Source organism: Entelurus aequoreus, linkage group LG17 (genome assembly GCF_033978785.1).
Source record: "Entelurus aequoreus isolate RoL-2023_Sb linkage group LG17, RoL_Eaeq_v1.1, whole genome shotgun sequence".
NCBI lineage: Eukaryota > Metazoa > Chordata > Actinopteri > Syngnathiformes > Syngnathidae > Entelurus > Entelurus aequoreus.
Window position 1 is genome coordinate 52,609,771 of NC_084747.1, and position 23,870 is coordinate 52,633,640.

The 23,870-nt window shown below is 37.0% G+C and overlaps 1 protein-coding gene across 2 annotated transcripts in view; it reads right to left on the reverse strand.

Moving 5' to 3' along the window:
- grid2 (glutamate receptor, ionotropic, delta 2) overlaps nucleotides 1-23,870 on the reverse strand; it is a 1,088,972-nt gene that overhangs the window by 441,526 nt on the left and 623,576 nt on the right. For both annotated transcript variants that reach the window (XM_062025903.1, XM_062025902.1), the window contains one exon: nucleotides 14,862-15,023. In XM_062025903.1, the coding sequence (XP_061881887.1) occupies nucleotides 14,862-15,023 (162 nt within the window). The remainder of the gene's footprint in view (nucleotides 1-14,861; nucleotides 15,024-23,870) is intronic.

Here is a 23,870-nt window from a genome sequence, read left to right on the forward strand (position 1 = left end):
CTAGTTTTTCTCTTCTTTTTTTCGGTTGAATTTTGAATTTTAAAGAGTCGAAATTGAAGATAAACTATGTTTCAAAATTTAATTGTCATTTTTTTTTGTGTTTTCTCCTCTTTTAAACCGTTCATTTAAGTGTACATATCATTAATTATTAATAATAACATAGAGTTAAAGGTAAATTGAGCAAATTGGCTATTTCTGGCAATTTATTTAAGTGTGTATCAAACTGGTAGCCCTTCGCATTAATCAGTACCCAAGAAGTAGCTCTTGCTTTCAAAAAGGTTGGTGACCCTGCTGTAGAGTGTTATCGCTTAGCCCGGGGGTAGGGAACCTATGGCTCTCGAGTCAGATGAGGCTCTTTTGATGACTGCATCTGGCTCTCAGATAAATCTTAGCTGACATTGCTTGACATGATAAGTAATGAATAACTCCACTGGTAATCACAGTGTTAAAAATAACGTTCAAAATATAAAACATTCTCCAGCATTTTAATCCATCCATTCGTTTTCTACCGCACCTGTTCGAGAAGTCGCATTAATGGTAAGAAGTATTTTATTTATTATTGGTTAGCTTCAGAATAACAACGCTATTAAAAATAATAAGAGACTTCTTATACTCTAAAAATGTTGGTCTTACTTAAACATGCACGCATCTAGTTGTATTCAGTGTTAAAAAATATTATATGGCCCTCACGGAAATACATTTTAAAATATTTGGCTGTCATGGCTCTCTCAGCCAAAAAGGTTCCCGACCCCTGGCTTAGCCATTGTTTTATGTTCACTAAACAATGGAGCAAGGGGTTAAAGGCCTACTGAAACCCACTACTACCGACCACGCAGTCTGATAGTTTATATATTAATGATGAAATCTTAACATTGCAACACATGACAATACGGCCGGGTTAACTTATAAAGTGCAATTTTAAACTTCCCAGGAAACTTCCGGTTGAAAACGTCGTGGTATGATGACGTATGCGCGTGACGTCACGAGGTCAAGGGAAGTGTTTGGACCCAATTCAAATACCTCTGTTTTCTTCGACAAAATTCCACAGTATTCTGGACATCTGTGTTGGTGAATCTTTTGCAATTTGTTTAATGGACAATGGAGACTGCAAATAAGAAAGTTGTAGGTGCGATCGGTGGAGCGGCGGACTACAGCAACACCAACACCAGGAGGTTGTGTTGTGTTTTGAGCAGGATAGCAGACGCACTACAGTGAGTAAGCCCGCCGCCGCATCTAAGTTAGCTTCTGATTTTTTAGCTTCGCCAAGCTGAATATTATTAATCGTGTATTTACATGTTCATGGTTTAATAGTATTTTTGATCTTCTGTCTACCCATCCAGTCAGGGTTTTTTTTAAATTTAGTTTCTATCTGCATTTGAGACTGATGCTATCACGTTGGCTACGTTGCTAGGTTCGCTTCTATTTTTTTAGCTTCGCCAAGCTGAATATTATTAATCGTGTATTTACATGTTCGGTTTAATAGTATTTTTGATCTTCTGTCTACCCATCCAGTCAGGGTTTTTTTTTTATTTAGTTTCTATCTGCATTTGAGACTGATGCTATCACGTTGGCTACGTTGCTAGGTTAGCTTCTATTTTTTTTAGCTTCGCAAAGCTGAATATTATTAATCGTGTATTTACATGTTCGGTTTAATAGTATTTTTGATCTTCTGTCTATCCATCCAGTCAGGGTTTTTTTTAATTTAGTTTCTATCTGCATTTGAGACTGATGCTATCACGTTGGCTACGTTGCTAGGTTAGCTTCTATTTTTTTTAGCTTCGCAAAGCTGAATATTATTAATCGTGTATTTACATGTTCGGTTTAATAGTATTTTTGATCTTCTGTCTATCCATCCAGTCAGGGTTTTTTTAAATTTAGTTTCTATCTGCATTTGAGACTGATGCTATCACGTTGGCTACGTAGCTAGGTTAGCTTCTATTTTTTTAGCTTCGAAAAGCTGAATATTATTAATCGTGTATTTACATGTTCATGGTTTAATAGTATTTTTAATCTTCTGTCTATCCATCCAGTCAGGGTTTTTTTTTAATTTAGTTTCTATCTGCATTTGAGACTGATGCTATCACGCTGGCTACGTTGCTTGGTTAGCTTCTATTTTTTTTAGCTTCGCAAAGCTGAATATTATTAATCGTGTATTTACATGTTCATGGTTTAATAGTATTTTTGATCTTCTGTCTATCCATCCAGTCAGGGTTTTTTTTTATTTAGTTTCTATCTGCATTTAAGACTGATGCTATCACGTTGGCTACGTTGCTAGGTTAGCTTCTATTTTTTTAGCTTCGCAAAGCTGAATATTATTAATCGTGTATTTACATGTTCGGTTTAATAGTATTTTTGATCTTCTGTCTATCCATCCAGTCAGGGTTTTTTTTAATTTAGTTTCTATCTGCATTTGAGACTGATGCTATCACGTTGGCTACGTTGCTAGGTTAGCTTCTATTTTTTTAGCTTCGCAAAGCTGAATATTATTAATCGTGTATTTACATGTTCATGGTTTAATAGTATTTTTGATCTTCTGTCTACCCATCCAGTCAGGGCTTTTTTTTAATTTAGTTTCTATCTGCATTTGAGACTGATGCTATCACGTTGGCTACGTTGCTAGGTTAGCTTCTATTTTTTTAGCTTCGCAAAGCTGAATATTATTAATCGTGTATTTACATGTTCGGTTTAATAGTATTTTTGATCTTCTGTCCATCCATCCAGTCAGGGTTTTTTTTAATTTAGTTTCTATCTGCATTTGAGACTGATGCTATCACGTTGGCTACGTTGCTAGGTTAGCTTCTATATTTTTAGCTTCGAAAAGCTGAATATTATTAATCGTGTATATACATGTTCATGGTTTAATAGTATTTTTGATCTTCTGTCTATCCATCCAGTCAGGATTTTTTTTAATTTAGTTTCTATCTGCATTTGAGACTGATGCTATCACGTTGGCTACGTTGCTAGGTTAGCTTCTATTTTTTTTAGCTTCGCAAAGCTGAATATTATTAATCGTGTATTTACATGTTCAGTCACTGTGAATGTCCATTTCGCGTTCTCGACTCTCATTTTCAAGAGGATATAGTATCTGAGGTGGTTTAAAATACAAGTCTGTGATCTACAATAGAAAAAGGAGAGAGTGTGGAATCCAATGAGCCAGCTTGTACCTAAGTTACGGTCAGAGCGAAAAAAGATACATCCATCACTGCCTCTCAAGTCCTTCACTGTAACGTTCCTCATCTACGAATCTTTCATCCTCGCTCAAATTAATGGGGTAATCATCACTTTCTCGGTCCAAATCTCTCTCGCTCCATTGTAAACAATGGGGAATTGTGAGGAATACTAGCTCCTGTGACGTCACGCTACTTCCGGTACAGGGAAGGCTTTTTTTTATCAGCGAGCAAAAGTTGCGAACTTTATCGTCGATTTTCTCTACTAAATCCTTTCAGCAAAAATATGGCAATATCGCGAAATGATCAAGTATGACACATAAAATGGATCTGCTATTCCCGTTTAAATAAAAACATTTCATTTCAGTAGGCCTTTAAGCTCCCGGATCTCAGCTGGCTTAAAGAAACAGTAAAGCTGGATATCATCAGCAAATAGGTGAAAAGAAACATCACCAAACCTTTGGATGATCCTTGTCTGTCAAATACAGTAAAAATAAAACAGACCGAAAACGGCACCTCTAGGTACACCACACAACAAATCCGCTGACTTAAACCTAATTTGCTTAGCTGTAACACTAAAGCTATGCCCAGATACACTACCGTTCAAAAGTTTGGGGTCACATTGAAATGTCCTTATTTTTTAAGGAAAAGCACTGTAGTTTTCAATGAAGATAACTTTAAACTAGTCTTTACTTTATAGAAATACACTCTATACATTGCTAATGTGCTAAATGACTATTCTAGCTGCAAATGTCTGGTTTTTGGTGCAATATCTACATAGGTGTATAGAGGCCCATTTCCAGCAACTATCACTCCAGTGTTCTAATGGTACAATGTGTTTGCTCATTGGCTCAGAAGGCTAATTGATGATTAGAAAACCTTTGTGCAATCATGTTCACACATCTGAAAACAGTTTAGCTCGTTACAGAAGCTACAAAACCGACCTTCCTTTGAGCAGATTGAGTTTCTGGAGCATCACATTTGTGGGGTCAATTAAACGCTCAAAATGGCCAGAAAAATACTCGACAGTCTATTCTTGTTCTTAGAAATGAAGGCTTTTCCACAAAATTGTTTGGGTGACCCCAAACTTTTGAACGGTAGTATACATATGAAGAGGACCACTGTAGAACTCACCCTCAGAGTCCTACTTGATCCCTCAGTCTTCTCAGCAGAACCTGATAGTCGACAGTGTGGACGACTGACCACAGATCCAAGAGAACGAGAACAATGCATTTTCCAGGGTCAGCAGACGTCATAATGTCAATGGGCATTTTCAGTAAGGCCATTTTCGTCGAATGTTGTTTACAGAAACCGGACTGAAATTAATCATGGATGTTACTTTGATCCAGGGAAAATGTTCAGACATAAAATCACCTCGTTGACACATGGATCATCTCAAAGAATCATGTTACAGGCATAACCTGGACAGCAATAAGGGGTTCAGCAGCGGAGTGGTTGACGGGAGGTGAATGAGAAACATTTGTGTATGTGTATGTGTGTGTGTGTGTGTGTGTGTGTGTGTGTGTGTGTGAATGTGCAATGCTCGCCATCGATGATGTTATTGCTGTGTTGTTGCTTGCTTGAAAAATAAAGTAGTCATTCTGAGAGGCAAAATTGTTGTCTTATCCACAAGTCGAGTCAGAGCCGTTACGTATCTCGAATAGGCAGGAGCAAGTTTATTTGCTTCTGCTCCTCCGGAAGCACAGAATAAACTGTTTGTGGTTCTCTTTATTACAACTACCCTTATCACGTGATTACGCGTGGATTTGCAAGATCTTGGACGAGTCTGCGCTAATTCGCTGCATGGCGGTTGAAAATAATATTTAAGTTGTTGCTATCTTTTTTTGTGTGGACATTGTTGTCATGTCACGTACGGATGTACTTTGTGGACGCCGTCCCTGCGCCACACGCTGTAAGTTTTTGCTGTCGTCCAGCATTCTGTTTTTGTTTACTTTGTAGCGAGTTCAGTTTCAGTTTAGTTCTACATCGCCATCCCTAAGCTTCAATGCCTTTTCTTAGGGGCACTCACCTTTTGTTTATTTTTGGTTTAAGCATTAGACACTTTTTTACCTGCACCCTGCCTACCGCTGCCGCCTGAATATTGTGATCACGATCTGTTCCCGACATCTACAAAGCAATTAGCTACCGGCTGCCACCTACTGATATGGTATGGTATAACATGGTTACTCTGCCGAGCTCTAGACAGCACCGACACTCAACAACGGCACATTATTTGCAGACTATAATTACTGGTTTGCTAAAAATATTTTTAACCCAAATAGGTGAAACTGCATAATCTCCCACAGCACACCAGACTGCATCTCACCGTACACTAGTGTGGTGGAAAACACTGTTCTATAGTATTGTATATACCGTAATGTTTTGTATGATAGGTAATAGAAATATAGGAGTTAAGAAGGTTTGCTAACATTACAAAGGTGGAGGGTAGATTTACGTTGGCGGAAACTAAAGAATATACGACGTGGAGTTTTAATAACTTTGAAGTGATGTATTCTAAGAGCTTTTAGCAGTTAAGCCCACCCTCTTGCACCATTACACCAAGCATATTTCACTGCCCTGACTCATAAATTGCATCATAATGGTGAGTACGGGGCCCATAACAAGAGAAGACAGGTAGGCCATTATAGCCATTCAAAGTGTTGGCTCTTGTTGGAGACAAACAGCAAAGAAAGTGGAAGTGTCAGTAAAGACGAATTTGCTCTGTCGGTAACATAAAAACGTTCATCTTCTATCAGCTCGCGGGCATCAACGTCAGCGGGTTTCAAGTGTATGGAGATGCAACATGCGAAGAAAATAACACAAAGTCACACAGGCTGGGTACTGATTGTTGTGTGTGTGTGTGTGTGTGAGAAGTTTGGCAAATCAAATATTAAGAAGGAAGTGTTAGAAAAAAGAATTAGAAAAAAATATATACACATTTTGGCAATATTGCATGCATATTAGCTAATACAAATAATATCAGAAGAAATTAACAAATTAAAAAGATGGTTTGACAAAAACAGACTATCTTTGAATCTCAGTAAAACCAAACTGATGCTATTTGGTAACAGTAGAAGAGAAAGTCAAACAAATACAAATAGACGGAGTAGACGTTGAAAGGGTAAAAGAAAACACATTTCTGGGTGTGATAATTGAATTGGGAATCTCATGTAAGAAAATATACAACATAAAGTAGCAAGAAACACGTCAATAATTAATACAGCAAAACATGTTCTAGACCAGGGGTCACCAACCTTTTTGAAACCAAGACCTACTTCTTGGGTACTGATTAATGCGAAGGGCTACCAGTTTGATACACACTTAAATAAATTGCCAGAAATAGCCAATTTGCTCAATTTACCTTTAACTCTATGTTATTATTAATAATTAATTATATTTATCTTTGTGGAAACCCTGATCATCTTAATGATTTCTCACAATAAATATATATAGAAACATATAAATATCAATATGCAACGCTTTATTTTTTATATTTTCTCTAAGTGCACATTTTTCAAATTGAACATTTTCAAATGATCACTTCTAAGACAGTCTTGTGAATTTACAATATCCCATTTTAACAAGCTAGCCACTAACATTTTTTAACAAATCATTAATTACTTTGCACCATGTTTGTACAAATAACTCATGTAAAATACAAAAGTCAACTCTCAAATATTTAAATAAATCATGTCACACTTTAAACTGGAAACTAAATCTGTTACCTGTTTCTTTGTCAGTTAGTGAAGACCAAGTCTTTAAAATATTTTCTTGGATTTTCAAATTCTATTTGAGTTTTGTCTCTCTTAGAATTAAAAATGTCGAGCAAATCGAGACCAGCTTGCTAGTAAATAAATAAATTGTAAAAAATAGAGGCAGCTCACTGGTAAGTGCTGCTATTTGAGCTATTTTTAGAACAGGCCAGCGGGCTACTCATCTGGTCCTTACGGGCTACCTGGTGCCCGCGGGCACCGCGTTGGTGACCCCTGTTCTAGACCAAAAATCACTTCATATTCTTTACTGCTCGCTAGAGTTACCATATCTGAGTTATTGTGTAGCAATATGGGGAAACAACTACAAATGTGCGCTTCATTCACTAACTGTGTTACAAAAAAGATCAGTTAGAATAATACATCATGTTGGATATAGAGAACATACAAACCCTTTATTTATTGAATGGCATTTATTGAAATTCAATGATTTTGTGCATTTGCAAACAGCTAAAATGATGTACAAAAGCAAATTATGTAACCTGCTACCCAAGAATGTACAACAATTCTTCTCAACAAGAGAGGAGAAATATAACCTTAGAGGACAATCTAATTTAAAACATTTGTATGCACGTACAACACTTAAAACCTTTAGCATATCTGTATGTGGAATTAAATTATGGAATATTTTAACCAAATAAATCAAACAAAGCACCAATATGATTCAGTTTAAGAGACTGTTCAAACTACAAAATACACAGAACAAGAATTATGATGAACATCTTGAACCCTTTTTTTTATTGAGACAAAAATTATTTATGTATTTAATATGTGTTTGCTTGCTATGGTATATTATTTATTTGTTCACTGTTCTGTTACAGAGAACAAGGAAATTGGATAAAATTGCTATGGTATGAAAATGGGTAGGATTAAATAAGATCTGCTTCTTCCTACTCCTTTTCGGACGTGCTGTGATGAAACAACTGGACATATGTGATGCATTACATGGTATCGTATGCATGTTTGAAATAAACTGAAACTGAACTGAACTGAAAAGTACCTGCTGGAGTCCCAGAGGAGGATTTGCCACCTGTGGCCATCATGAGCTATTTTTTTAGATTTTCTTGTAGAATTTTTAGAAATTTGTTGATTATGATACAATTTTTTGCAAAAAAAATATATGTGGAATAATCGATGCAGCTAGAATAGGCTGATATTTAATCAAATGCAGTGCTTTGAGGGCACCAAAATAGTGATTCAGCCACAGCTAACAAGGACATATTGTCGGAAAGTAAGTACCGGTAGTGCCTGGCTCTTCACTGTAATCAATAGAAAAATGAGCTTCTCAAATCATAATGCTATTTTTCAGAGATTGATGAATTTAAATGAAGATACACACATTTTGCATAGTAAATTGTGTTATGGTATACCTTCTTTTGAAGTATTTCTAAAAAAACTATTTAAGTTTACACGTTAAACAAATATTAATAATAATAATAATAATAATTATTATTATTATTATTATTATTATTATTATTATTGTTATTGTTATTATTATCATGTTTTATGAATAGTGTATTTTTATTTTACTAATATGAATATTATTATGGAAATATGTAATGCATTACATTGTATTTTATGCATGTTCAAAATATACTGAAACTGAACTGAACTTTTGTTGAATTGTATTTTCCTTGTTTAACTTCACATTTAAATGATTATTTATATAATTTAAATGTAAAATAATTATTTAATTCAAATCTAAATAACTAATTACTTCAACAGAATACTTTTGGTACGTTGTTTTTTCAAGTTATGTTCCAGTTTAGCGGCGCTTGGAACGTGTCACAGTGGTCATTGTCTTGACCCCAGATTGCAGAGACGGCAGGCGAAGTGCAGGCAAAAAGTACTTAGCAATGGAATATAGTGATACAGGGAAGTTCAATGCACGCAAAGCAAAACCATGATCCGGCTGACGAGCTTAGGAAGTGTCCTAATTGGCAACCAAGAACAGATGTGTCCTGATTGCCAAATTAAAAATAAGTGAGGGAGGCAGTGCTCAAACCAGAGGAGTGGTGGGGGGGCAAACAGGAAGTAGAAGTGAAAATAAGACAGTAACATGATTGAACGTACTCCAAACCTGCATTTAATTGTATTATTTCCATCCATCCATCCATTTCCTACTGCTTGTCTCTGTAAAATACAACTGTTTTGAATAGGACATTTCTAACATTGCTGGATATTTAGAAGATTACTCCCTTTATGTCTGTTTATATTATTTTATTTTTGATTATTATTATTATTAATTTATTATTATTATTATTTTTTTTTTAAATTGATTTATCTGTAAATATTATTATTAGGGGTGGCATCGTTGGGATATGAGCAATACAATATTTTGACATTTAGGGCAGACAATAGATGTATGTTGTATGCAAATATGATGTAATGGATAGAAATGTCTGATGCTGGATGAACAATAAAAATAAAAAATAAAAATAAAAAATGATGAAGTTAGCAGTAGAATATGTGGACAATAACTTTTTACCATTGGTGTGATGGCCCTGCGTGGCAAAGCGCTGATTAAAGGCATAGACACGCGCACTTCTTGGAATGGAACAAAAGTCGTGCTGTGAAAACGTCAGCTTGGTCATGTCTAGGGGGTCTTTAAAATATGCTCAGAGGAGACCACCTTCAGGGTGCCTTCTTCATCAGAAACCAGTGCGGCTGATGAAAGCAAAAAGCAAGGCCAGATTTCAAGGTGAAACGCAGAGATGGGTACCAAAGCCACCGCGCTGCATTTATTATTGTCTGCTTGCTAATCCTAAATTAGCATTGGCGGAGTTATTCAGGATTCGTTTTTATTGGTAACAGAGGGCGTTGACGAGATTTAAACTGCAGGATTGAAAAAAAAAAAAAAGGGAACTTTTCAGCAGTTGCTGAAAAGTTGTTAATTGAATCAAGTGTTCTTTTGGAAGTTTGTCATTCAATGTTTGATTCATGTTGCGTCGAGCGAACGCAGAAACTTTTATTACAAGATGTACTTTTGAAACGAACAACTATTGGGTTTCTCCAGGTTGGGAAAAGGTTAACACGCGCACACACACATTGTCAAACTCCTTAGAATCTCACTCGTGTCAGTCTTCATCCCAGGAGGACTTGTGCAGCGACACGATATTGTAAAAAATGATTGGAGCAAAGAGAACTGGAACTGCAGTGCCTCAGCCAAGAAAAAAAACAAAAAAACCTTCCCAAAAGTTGGAAAATAAATGAGCAATATGTCTTACCCCCGAAACGTGAAGTGTGCCAAATGGATGTAACTACATTTGCGCTAAAATAGGTACACAAGAGAGAGGACGTTGTTTGAGTTTGAGTTTGAGTTTGAGTTTATTTCGAACATGCAAGCATACAACATAATACATCACAATTTCCAGTTTCTCTTTTCAACATGTTCGAAAGGGAGTAGGAAGAAGCAGAGCTTATTTAATCCTACCCCTTTTCTTTACATAACAGTTGCTGAAACTTTTTTTATTCACTTCCTGTTCTCAATTTTTTCACAATAAACTCCATATGTAATCACAATAAAAATAAATAAATACATAATAGTAAGAATTTAATAATAATAATTGGTGAAGAAAGTCATATTTCATATGATGAGATAACTAAGATTACTTTAAGAATGAATGAATGAATGGATGAAATAAATTGAAAATGTTTGTCATGGTTCTTCTTCTTTGTACTTTGTAAACACTTTAAGTTTGAAGAGTTTCTTGAAGTGGATCATATTAGTACATTGTTTGATTGCTTTGCTTAATCCATTCCATAATTTAATTCCACATACTGATATACTGAAGGTCTTAAGTGTTGTACGTGCGTACAAATGTTTTAAATTACATTTTTCTCTAAGATTATATTTCTCCTCTTTTGTTGAGAAGAATTGTTGTATATTCTTGGGTAGCAGGTTATAGTTTGCTTTGTGCATAATTTTAGCTGTTTGCAAATTCACTATGTCGTGGAATTTCAGTATCTTTCATTCAATAAATAAAGGATTTGTATGTTCTTTATATCCAACATTATGTATTATTCTAACTGATCTTTTTTGTAACACCGTTAATGAATGAAGTGTACTTTTGTAATTATTTCCCCATATTTCTACACAGTAGCTCAGATATGGTAACACTAGTGAGCAGTAGAGAATATGAAGGGATTTTTTGTCTAGAACATGTTTTGCTTTATTCATTATTGACGTGTTTCTTGCTACTTTATGTTGTATATTTTTTACGTGAGATTTCCAGTTCAATTTATCATCAATCATTATACCTAGAAATTTGGTTTCATTTACTCTTTCAATTTCTATTCCGTCTATTTGTATTTGTGTTTGACTTTCTCTTCTACTATTACCAAATAGCATTATTTTAGTTTTACTAAGATTCAACAATAGTCTGTTTTTGTCAAACCATCTTTTTAATTTGTTAATTTCTTCTGCTATTATTTGTATTATCTCCAGTTCAGAGATATAGGCTTCATAAATGTATTGTTTACTGGCAGTCTTATTAAAAAAATACTCAGTATGAAACGCTAAACCTCACATAAGCAAGCATTTTGGGTACAGAGGTAAGGAAAAACTCCCAACTGTTATGACTGAGAACCAAATTAACCCCAAATAACCGAGCACATTCATTGGCAACGGAGGCACGGAACAACTCCTGAAAGGAAGAAACCTTGCTGCGGGGCAACTATCTGCTTCCGAAGATATAGAACTCAACACCAACACATTGTGAGCCTGCAGTTTGATGACAGAGGAAAGGAAAAAAAAAACTCCCTCAATGGAAGAAAACTTCAAAAGAATTGAGACTCGGTGTGGGACGGCTTTCTACACTGGACCAAAAACTAACTGGACCCTGAAATAACTTATGTGATCAAGGCAAGGAAAACCTTCTAAAGGAAGTAACACAACATATTGTAAGTTTGCAGTTTGTTTCAGAATCATGTCAATAGAATCACAAACTAGCAAGCAAATTAGCAAAAAAAGGCAAGGAAAAACTCACAAAGAATCAGTCTGCGACGATTGTCTGTTTCAGCCAAGAACCAAGAACAGAACCAAGACTCAGTTTGTGATGACTGTTTCATTTGATAACTAACTAAACCCCACATATTGTAAGTGTGCAGTTGAATAACAGAGACAAGGGAAAAACTACCCATAAATGAATACATATTGATCAAAACCAAGGCTCTGTGGGTGGAAGCCATCTACTTCGACTGAAAGGCAACTCAAACCTAAACAAGTCAGCCCTAGAAGAAACCTTGAACAGACCAAAGACTTGGTGTGGGCTGGCAGTTTTGTTTAGAATCATGTCAACAGAAACACAAGTTAGCAAGCAAATTAGCAACAAAGGCAAGGAAAAGCTCACAAAGAATCAGTCTGGGTCAATTGTTTGTTTCACCCAATAATAATACTTTTGACCCAGCAGATTTGGTCACATTCTCAGTACACCCATAATAAATTCATAAAAGAACCAAACTTTATGAATGTTTTTTTGTGACCAACAAGTATGTGCTCCAATCACTCTATCACAAAAAAATAAGAGTTGTAGAAATTATTGGAAACTCAAGACATTATTTTCTTTACAAGTGTATGTAAACTTTTGACCACAACTGTGTATAAATAAAGTTTGACTTGATTTAATTACTTCTAATTTATATCTGTCAGGACACCCCATATAGAACCGCTAAATACTACAACATGACTGAGACGGAAAAGACGCAGTCAAAGTGGAGGCACGTAAGTAAGATCTAGGGATGTCCGATAATATCGGACTGCCGATATTATCGGCCGATAAATGCTTTAAAATGTGATATCGGAAATTATCGGTATCGGTTTCAAAATTATCGGTATCGGTTTTAAAAAGTAAAATGTATGACTTGTGAAACGCCGCTGTGTACACGGACGTAGGGGGAGGTACAGAGCGCCAAACAACAATAAAGGCACTGCCTTTACGTGCTGGCCCAGTCACATAATATCTACGGCTTTTCATACACACACAAGTGAATGCAAGCCATACTTGGTCAACAGCCATACAGGTCACACTGAGGGTGACCGTATAAACAACTTTAACACTGTTACAAATATGCGCCACACTGTGAACCCACACCAAACAAGAATGACAAACACATTTCGGGAGAACTTCCGCACCGTAACACAACATAAACACAACAGAACAAATACCCAGAACCCCTTGCAGCACTGACTCTTCCGGGACGCTACAATATACAACCTCGCACTTTCTCAGACTTAGACTTAGGCTTTGTGAAAGTCAAAGTATAGTATTTCCCATAGTTGTAGTGGGTATCAGGATTATCTCAGGGAGAGCATGTCCCAAATTCCAAGCTGCTGTTTTGAGGCATGTTCAAAAAAATAATGCACTTTGTGACTTCAATAATAAATATGGCAGTGCCATGTTGGCATTTTTTCCCCATAACTTGAGTTGATTTATTTTGGAAAACCTTGTTACATTGTTTAATGCATCCAGCGGGGCATCACAACAAAATTACGCATAATAATGTGTTAATTCCACGACTGTATATATCGGTATCGGTTGATATTGGTAATTAAGAGTTGGACAATATCGGAATATCGGCAAAAAAGCCATTATCGGACATCTCTAGTAAGATCGCCCACAAAACGGCACAGTCTAAAGCAGGGGTCACCAACGCGGTGCCCGCGGGCACCAGGTAGCCCGTTAGGACCAGATGAGTAGCCCGCTGGCCTGTTCTAAAAATAGCTCAAATAGCAGCACTTACCAGTGAGCTGCCTCTATTTTTTAAATTGTATTTATTTACTAGCAAGCTGGTCTCGCTTTTCCCGACATTTTTAATTCTAAGAGAGACAAAACTCAAGTAGAATTAGAAAATCCAAGAAAATATTTTAAAGACTTGGTCTTCACTTGTTTAAATAAATTCATTAATTTTTTTACTTTGCTTCGTATGACTTTCAGAAAGACAATTTTAGAGAAAAAATACAACCTTAAAAATGATTTTAGGATTTTTAAACACATATACCTTTTTACCTTTTAAATTCCTTCCTCTTGTTTCCTGACAATTTAAATCAATGTTCAAGTATTTTTTTTATTTATTGTAAAGAATAATAAATACATTTTAATTTAATTCTTCATTTTAGCTTCTGTTTTTTTGACGAATAGAATTTGTGAATTATTTCTTCAAACTTATTATGATTAAAATTCAAAAAATTTATTCTGGCAAATCTAGAAAATCTATAGAAACAAATTAAAATCTTATTTCAAGGTCTTTTGAATTTTTTTTTTAAATTTTTGTTCTGGAAGAAATAATGATTTGTCTTTGTTATAAATATAGCTTGGTCCAATTTGTTCTATATTCTAACAAAGTGCAGATTGGATTTTAACCTATTTAAAACATGTCATCAAAATTCTAAAATTAATCTTAGTCAGGAAAAATGACTAATGATGTTCCAAAAATTATTTTTTTAATTTTTTCAAAAAGATTCAAATTAGCTAGTTTTTCTCTTCTTTTTTTCGGTTGAATTTTGAATTTTAAAGAGTCGAAATTGAAGATAAACTACGTTTCAAAATTGAATTGTCATTTTTTTCGTGTTTTCTCCTCTTTTAAACCGTTCAATTAAGTGTAAATATCATTAATTCTTAATAATAACATAGAGTTAAAGGTAAATTGAGCAAATTGGCTATTTCTGGCAATTTATTTAAGTGTGTATCAAACTGGTAGCCCTTCGCATTAATCAGAACCCAAGAAGTAGCTCTTGCTTTCAAAAAGGTTGGTGACCCCTGCTCTAAAGAGACGGTCAGAAAGCGGCTTGAAGATGGTCTGTAAAATATAATCTCAGCAACATTTTGACCAAATAACCACCATTAGATGTTACGTAGACCACACGGAAGTGTTTTAAATGTAGCAAAAGAAAAATCACAATATGACCCTTTTAGTATTGAATTACCTTTTTGACGGTATCCAGCATGCTCTTCCCTCCTTGCCAAGGTTTGGCGTTTTTCCTGATGCAGGTCAGACTGGCCATGCTGTGCCACTTCCTGTCCTCCAGCTTCCTGTGGAAGGTGTTGGCCAGCAGCAGCACCGAGTCGTAGATGTAGCGGTTGGTGATCTAGAATAAAGACGGCGGAAAAAAAAATCCCAACATTTATTATTTCAAATCAGTCAACATGCGGACATGTCGGGCCAATCAAGACAGTTCTCCGGCCTCAGCGGGGTGGCGGAAGTGGAGGCACGTCAGCCTGTGACGGATGACACCGTGATGTACCGCGACTCCTCTCCACGAAAATAACGAGGAGATAATGAAAAGACGGACGACGGCCTGGGAAGCTGGCGATTGAGCGAACGCAGGTGATGCGCGCCACCTCACGTTAATGAAGCGGCTATTTCACCGACACCAGCTCATACATCAAAAAACTATTTTTAGACACCGGCATACACAAACATTCAAAGCGTTGGAGCCAGAGTTTCTCATTTACTGTTTGAGTTTGAGTTTATTTGGAACATGCAAGCATACAACATGATGCATCACAATTTCCAGTTTCTCTTTTCAACATTTCGAAAAGGAGTAGGAAGAAGCAGAGCCTATTTAATCCTACCCCTTTTCTTTACATAACAGTTGCAAAACGTTTTGTTCACTTCCTGTTCACAATTTATTCACAATATACTCCATAAGTAATCACAATAAAAATAAATAAATAAATAAATAATAGTAAGAATTTAATAATAATAATTGGTGAAGTAAGTCATATTTCATATGATGAGATAAGTAAGATTACTTTAAGAATGAATGAATGGATGGATGAAATACATTGATAATGTTTGTCATGGTTCTTCTTCTTTGTACTTTGTAAACGCTTTAAGTTTGAAGAGTTTCTTGAAGTGTATCATATTAGTACATTGTTTGATTGCTTTGCTTAATCCAGACCTGGGCATTCTGCGGCCCGCGGGCCGCATCCGGCCCTTTGTGCGTCCCTGTCCGGCCCGCGTGAGGCCAATTATAAATTACAAAATAAATTTTAAAAAGTATCTATGTCGAGTGTGCAATACAACGGTGCTGCTTTTGTTTTGAAAATCGTTATTTGTATTACTTCCGTGTGGACGTATGCGTGATTGTGAGTGAATGTGAACTGCAATTACAAAATAAAGTTGAAAAAACATCTATGTCCTGCGCGCAATACAACTGTGCTGCTTTTATTTTGAAAAGTATTATTTATGGGCGTGTGTCCGTGTGTAACCTGCGAGTGAAGGTGCACATGCAGCGACAAGTGATGCACGGTTTACACCCGAGACGCCAAAAAGAGAAAAGTTGATGAGGAATGGCGTGTTTTCAACAAGACATGAACTGCAAAGCAACGTCCCCTCACCTAAGGTGCGTGCCTGCGCAATTGCGCACTGCTCAAGCGTCCGCTGCGCGCAGCAAGTATATGCCGCGCACCAAATCAAATCCCATCTGAATTCTAAACAAAATAAACATATTTATTCTATGGAATTTTGCATTGCAACTTTGAGTGACAGTGACAACAAGCGGCCCTAATGGTGTTCGTCAACACCGTTCAATTATTGTAACGTCTATCGAGATGCTTCGAGGACAGGAATTATATCGATCACTTTATTGAACAAAACTGTTTATTTTCGGACATAACCACACCAAAAACATGAGTAAAACAATTCTATCTCGAAAAAATAGTCATTTTCTGCCGTACAAACCAGGCCAAAACCAACTTGTCATCTGTCACCAACACGCATAGCACTAAACCACTGGTGCGTTTAAGGCCACACAAAAAGTCGGACAACTCAAACACCACACAAAGTTACACTATGACTCCTCAGTCATACGTGTGCTTATTTTACTGTCATTTATTATTAATGTTCATTTATATATATTAGTCATGGAATGCTGTTACACACACTATGTTGAAGTATTACTATTATTATTATTATTATTATTATTTATCTTACGGTATATATCAAAAATAATATTGAGCAAAATTTAATTGAAATATTGTCGATGTGGCCCTCCAGCAGTGCTCGGGTAGCTCATGCGGCCCCCGGTAAAAATTAATTGCCCACCCCTGGCTTAATCCATTCCATAATTTAATTCCACATACTGATATACTGGTCTTAAGTGTTGTACGTGCAAACAAATGTTTTAAATTACGTTTTTCTCTAAGATTATATTTCTCCTCTTTTTTTGAGAAGAATTGTTGTATATTCTTGGGTAGCACAGCTTTCGCATAGGATCTTGGTTTAATTCGGTGCCCTGTCACGATGATATCATTCATTCGTTTATCCTGATCCATTTCATCTATGATGTTCCTCAGCATGTTGTTGTCTTCTTGAAGGATCTTCATTTGTTTGCTCATTTCAGTGGCTTCTTTATTTCTGGAGTTGTTCTCTTTTTTTCATTTCTTTAATTTCTTCTTTCATTTCTTTCATATCCTCTTTCCATCCATCCATCATTTCTTCCCATTTTTCTATCATTTCTTCTTTAAATTCCTGGAATTGTTTTTGTAGTATCCCTTCTTGATTCCCATCATGTCCTGTGCCCAGCTTCAAATCAGTCTTTCCAGTCAATCCTTTAACTTTTGGCATCGCGGCGGTCGCTGACGTCAGTGCCTCTTATGTCTTAAGGGCAGTTACTTCTTTAGCGACTTGCGGCACTTTTAACTTGTTTTTTCAACAATTTCGTACCTTGCACCGTTAAGAGATCAATTTGAGGTGTCAGCCTGTCAACTTATATCACTCTGCGACGTCGGGATCACTTTAAAACAGCTGTAAACTCGCCGTAGCTTTTGGTTGCTAGGCAACCGCTTTGAACTGCGGGAGGCGTCTTTGGTATTTCGATACTTTTCTTTACCTTTTGATACATTTCTAAATAAAGGGGACCACAAAAAAATGGCAGTATTGGCTTTATTTTAACAAACAATTGTACATGCACATATTTGCTCTCTATTTTCCTCTCTAAATGGAACCAATAACCTGTGCTTCTACTGTAAAGGCTACTGCAGATGGAATTAAGTACACTTCTACAAATATGTGGGGATACTGTACTTCTTAACATGCACTAATCATAGCTTCAGGCTAAGAAGGGAAGTTATGTGAGCAGGTTTTAATGTTGTAAATGTGATGTTTTATGTGTTGTTTACTGTTTTTAATGTAACCTTGCTGCTGCCCTCTTGGCCAGGTCTCCCTTGGAAAATAGATATTTGATCTCAATGGGATTTTACCTGGTTAAATAAAGGTTAAATACATTGTTTTTTTTTAAAAGAGGAAACACTAAAAAAAGGGTTGGATATAACATCATTTTCATCTAATTATGGTATGAGCATAATAAGACCGACATGTAGCGACATGAATGCTGCTAAATGCAACTTTTTAGTCTAGATCTGAGCGTGTGCTGGTGTATATCTAATGTTGTGACCGGGTGAATCTATACTGTTTATGAAGTTTATTTTCGACTGTGTCTGGGGGGGTTGTCCCGATACCAATATTTTGGTACCAAAATGTATTTCGATACTTTTCGTGACCTTTTGATACATTTCTAAATAAAGGGGACCACAAAAAAATGGCAGTATTGGCTTTATTTGAACAAAAAATTGTACGGTACATTAAAAATATGTTTCTTATTGCAATTGAAGAACAATTTTGTCCATAAATAAAATAGCGAACGTGCTAGACAACTTGTCTTTTAGTAGTAAGTAAGCAAACAAAGGCTCCTAATTTGTCTGCTGACATATGCAGTAACATATCGTGTCATTTATCATTCTATTATTTTGTTCAAATTATGAAGGACGAGCTGTAAAAAATAAATGATTACACCACTTGTTCATTTCCTGTTAATAGCTCAACGTGTTCTATCTACACTTCTGTTAAAATGTAATAATCACGTATTCTTCTGTTGTTTGGATACTTTACATTAGTTTTGGATGATACCACAAATTTAGGTATCGATCCGATACCAAGTAGTTACAGGATCATACATTGGTCATATTCAAAGTCCTCATGTGTTCAGGGACATATTTCCTGAGTTTATAAACGTAATATGAATTTTTTAAAAAAGGATGATAAAAAAATATTGATGTAATCATAGCAGTATCGACTAGATACACTATTGTAATTGGTATCATTACAGTGGATGTTAGGTGTAGATCCACCCATGGCGTTTGTTTACATCCAGGCGCGCTAGCTTTTGTTAGCAGCTGTTGTATCCTCCTACGGTGTGTAGTGAAGCATGTTTAGCTATTCCTCGTCCTGCAGGGATGATACTTGTAAGAAACTCACTTCATATTGTAGCGTCCCGGAAGAGTTAGTGCTGCAAGGGGTTCTGGGTATTTGTTCTCCCGAAATGTGTTTGTCATTCTTGTTCACAGTGTGGCGCATATTTGTAACAGTGTTAAAGTTGTTTATACGGACACCCTCAGTGTGACCTGTATGGCTGTTGACCAATTATGCCTTGCATTCGCTTGTGTGTGTGAAAAGCCGTAGGTATTATGTGACTGGACCGGCACGCAAAGGCAGTGCCTTTAAGGTTTATTGGCGCTCTGTATTTCTCCCTATGTCCGTGTACAGTGCGGCGTATTAAAGAGTCATATATTTTACTTTTTGAAACCGATACCGATAAATTCCGAACCGATACCGATAATTTCCGATTTTACAATTTAAAGCATTTATCGGCTAATAATATTGGCAGCCCGATATTATCGGACATCTCTAATCTGGACCACAGAAAAAGTGTTTTAAATGTAGATTACAACTATTATAAGTCTCCTTTAATGAAGCAGGTTGAAGTGCTTGTTGTTTTGCTGGGAAAAAAACCACTTCATACACTGCAAAAACTGAAATCTAAGTAAGATTAAATATCTCAAATAAGGGTGATATTTGCTTATTTTCTGTCTGATAAGATAATTCTTCTCATTCGGCACATTTTATGATTAAGAGTTTTTTAGTTGTTTGAAGGGTTTTGGTCCTAAATGATCTCAGTAAGATATTACAGCTTGTTGCTGAGGTTTTATGACCTATATTGAGTAAAACATGCTTGAAACTAGAATGTCAACTGTTGCAAAGCTGTGTCATCAACACTCACAAGTATAAAACTACTTTTTTAAAGTAATAATTTCTTATTTCAAGTATGTAAAAAAAAAATCATGACTTTGACACAATTGTAATGGACTTTGCTGTTGTATTTTTAATGAAACAATACAAAATACGTACTCATATAGTAGTACAGTTGTTATTAGTGAGAATATACTTATTTTAAGGTATTTTTGGGTTCATTGAGGTTAGCTAATTTTACTTGTTTTGGAAAGTCTTGACAAGCCAAATTTTCTTGTTCTATTGGCAGATAATTTTGCCTAGTTCAAATAAAATACCCCTCATTTTTGTATTATTTTGTCTTGTTTTTGAACACTGACTTTTTGCAGTGTAGAGAGGTACCTTGCGAGGCAAAAGGCGGCTTAAATGAGTTCACTCTTGTTCGTGCACGTTTAAGGACACCACCTTTCGTTTTTTTTTGCCCCCGTCAAATGAAATGTGTCGTTCAAAAACAGAGAGAGGTCACGACAAAAATAACGCAGAATAATTCATTTAGAAAAAAGGCCTGGATGTGAACGACACATTGAAGTCAAGGTTTTTTGTATTGTGTCAGACAGATAAGATGAAGGGACACTGTCTCTCGCTCTCTCTCTCCCTTGTCACTTGTCATCCACTCTCTCTCTCTCTCACTCTCAGCCTTTCCTGTGGAAATTAAAGCAACAAATGAAATCAGAATCTCAGTGGGGAGCCTCACTGTTGACTGGGTCTCTTGCACTCCGTGTAAGTGAGACTTGCCATGCTTTGGTGAACACCATCATCTAAACCTTGGTGGTACCCAGCAAGTATCTTTGTGAAATGCGTCTCGCCCGTGTCACCCACAAAGACACGGAGCAATGTTTAAATGATGGCAAAAACATGGAGAAATGATAACTATGCAAGAAAACATGCAATGGAAGCGCTGTCTCCCTCCTTTGTTTCCGCCTTCTATGCAGCTTTTTGTGGAATCCAAGCATATAGTGGAATATGACAATTAACTAGGGATGCTGGATAGGCTCCAAGTTACCCGCGACCCGATGAAGATAAGCGTTGTAGAAAAAGGCTGGTTGTATATCGGCCCGATATCAGCAAAAAATACTATTGCACCTAAAAAAAAAAGCAGCACGTTTTCTTCTGCAAAGCTCGACAGCCCGTTAAATTCTAAATGTCCTTCAATTGGCACACACAGGAAAAACATGGTAGGCTGTAGGCTAATAGCAGCTAACAGCCACACAACAGCTAAACACATGTCACGCGTAATAATTAGAGATGTCCGATAATATCGGCAGTTTATCGGCCGATAAAGGCCTTAAAATGTAATATCGGAAATTATCGGTATCGGTTTCAAAAAGTAACATTTCTGACTTTTTAAAACGCCGCTGTGTACACGGACTTACGGGGAAGTACAGAGCGCCAATAAACCTTAAAGGCACTGCCTTTGCGTGCCGGCCCAGTCACATAATATCTACGGCTTTTCACACACACAAGCGAATGCCACGCATACTTGGTCAACAGCCATACAGGTCACACTGTGGGTGGCCGTATACACAACTTTAACACTGTTACAAATATGCGCCACACTGTGAACCCACACCAAACAAGAATGACAAACACATTCCGGGAGAACATCCGCACCGTAACACAACATAAACACAACAGAACAAATACCCAGAACCCCTTGCAGCACTAACTCTTCCGGGACGCTACAATATACACCAGAGTTAGTGTCTCACCGGAAGTTGGCAGACCCGTCAGCGATCCTGTTCTGTCTCCCTGTAATGTTTGTCTGATCTTGAATGGGATTGTGCTGAAAATTTAAATTTCCCCTCAAGGTTTAATAAAGTATTTCTGATTCTGATTCTGATACCAGTATTAGTATAGTACCGCGATACTAATGAATTATATTCGGTACTATACCGCCTCTGCAAAGTACCGGTCCACCACTCCCCCGCGCCTCAGTCACGTCGTGCCATTGCTTGTTTACAAGCAGACGAGCATGTTCGGCAGTGCACAATCACAGAGTACATACAAGCAGACACAGTGTGTAGACAGAAAAGGGAGACTGGACGCATTTCGGCTTAAAAACTCACGATAATAATGAAGTTATAACACTGAAACGCCCTCAGGAAGAGGTGTTTTAAGACATGGCCAGCTAGCTAGCGGCTAAAGTCCAGCCGCTTTCGGCAGTGTATAATCCTCGCCTCCATGACGACAAATAAAGTAAGTTTCTTACAAGTATCATCCCTGCAGGACGAGGAATAGCTAAACATGTTTCACTACACACGGTAGCTCACCGGCGTCGAAATGTAAACAAACGACATGGGTGGATGTACACCTAACATCCACTGTAATGATACCAAGTACAGGAGCGTATCTAGTCGATACTACTATAATTACGTCTATTTTTTGGCATCACACATCTTCTTTTGTTTAAAAAAAATATATATTATGTTTATCAACTCAGGAAATACGTCCCTGGACACATGAAGACTTTGAATATGACCAATGTATGATCATGTAACTACTTGGTATCGGATTGATACCCAAATGTGTGGTATCATCCAAAACTAATGTAGAACATCCAAACAACGGAAGAATAAGTGATTATTACATTTTAAAGGCCTACTGAAACCCACAACTACCGACCACGCAGTCTGATAGTTTATATATCAATGATGAAATCTTAACATTATAACACATGCCAATACGGCCGGGTTAACTTATAAAGTGACATTTTAAATTTGCCGCTAAACTTCCGGTTCGAAACGCCTCTGAGGATGACGTATGCGCGTGACGTAGACCGGCGAACACGGGTATCCCTTCCACATTGAAGCCAATACGAAAAAGCTCTGTTTTCATTTCATAATTCCACAGTATTCTGGACATCTGTGTTCGTGAATCTGTTGCAATCAGGTTCATTGCATCATGGAGAAGGAAGCTGAGCAAGCAAAGAAGAAAGTTGTCGGTGCGAAATGGACGTATTTTTCGAACGTAGTCAGCCACAACAGTACACAGCCGGCGCTTCTTTGTTTACATTCCCGAAAGATGCAGTCAAGATGGAAGAACTCGGATAACAGAGACTCTAACCAGGAGGACTTTTGACTTGGATACACAGACGCCTGTAGAGAACTGGGACAACACAGACTCTTACCAGGATTACTTTGATTTGGATGACAAAGACGCAGACGTGCTACTGTGAGTATGCAGCTTTGGCTTCTAAACATTTCATCGCTTGACCGTATGTGCGCAACTTTTTTTTGCGTATGTACGTAACTTTTTTAAAATATATAAGCTTTATGAACCTTGGGTTAGGTGAACGGTCTTTTGGGCTGAGTGATTGTGTGTGTTGATCAGGTGTTTAAATTGTATTGGCGTGTTCTATGGAGCTAGGAGCTAGCATAGGAGCTAAGAGCTAGCATAACACGTACCGTACCGTACGTGCGCGTCACGTACGTAACTTTTTAAAAATATATAAGCTTTATGAACCTTGGGTTAGGTGAACGGTCTTTTGGGCTGAGTGATTGTGTGTGTTGATCAGGTGTTTGAATTGTATTGGCGTGTTCTATGGAGCTAGGAGCTAGCATAGGAGCTAGCATAACACGTACCGTACCGTATGTGTGCGTCACATACGTAACTTTTTAAAAATATATAAGCTTTATGAACCTTGGGTTAGGTGAACGGTCTTTTGGGCTGAGTGATTGTGTGTGTTGATCAGGTGTTTGAATTGTATTGGCGTGTTCTATGGAGCTAGGAGCTAGCAGAGGAGCTAGGAGCTAGCATAACACGTACCGTACCGTACGTGCGCGTCACGTACGTAACTTTTTAAAAATATATAAGCTTTATGAACCTTGGGTTAGGTGAACGGTCTTTTGGGCTGAGTGATTGTGTG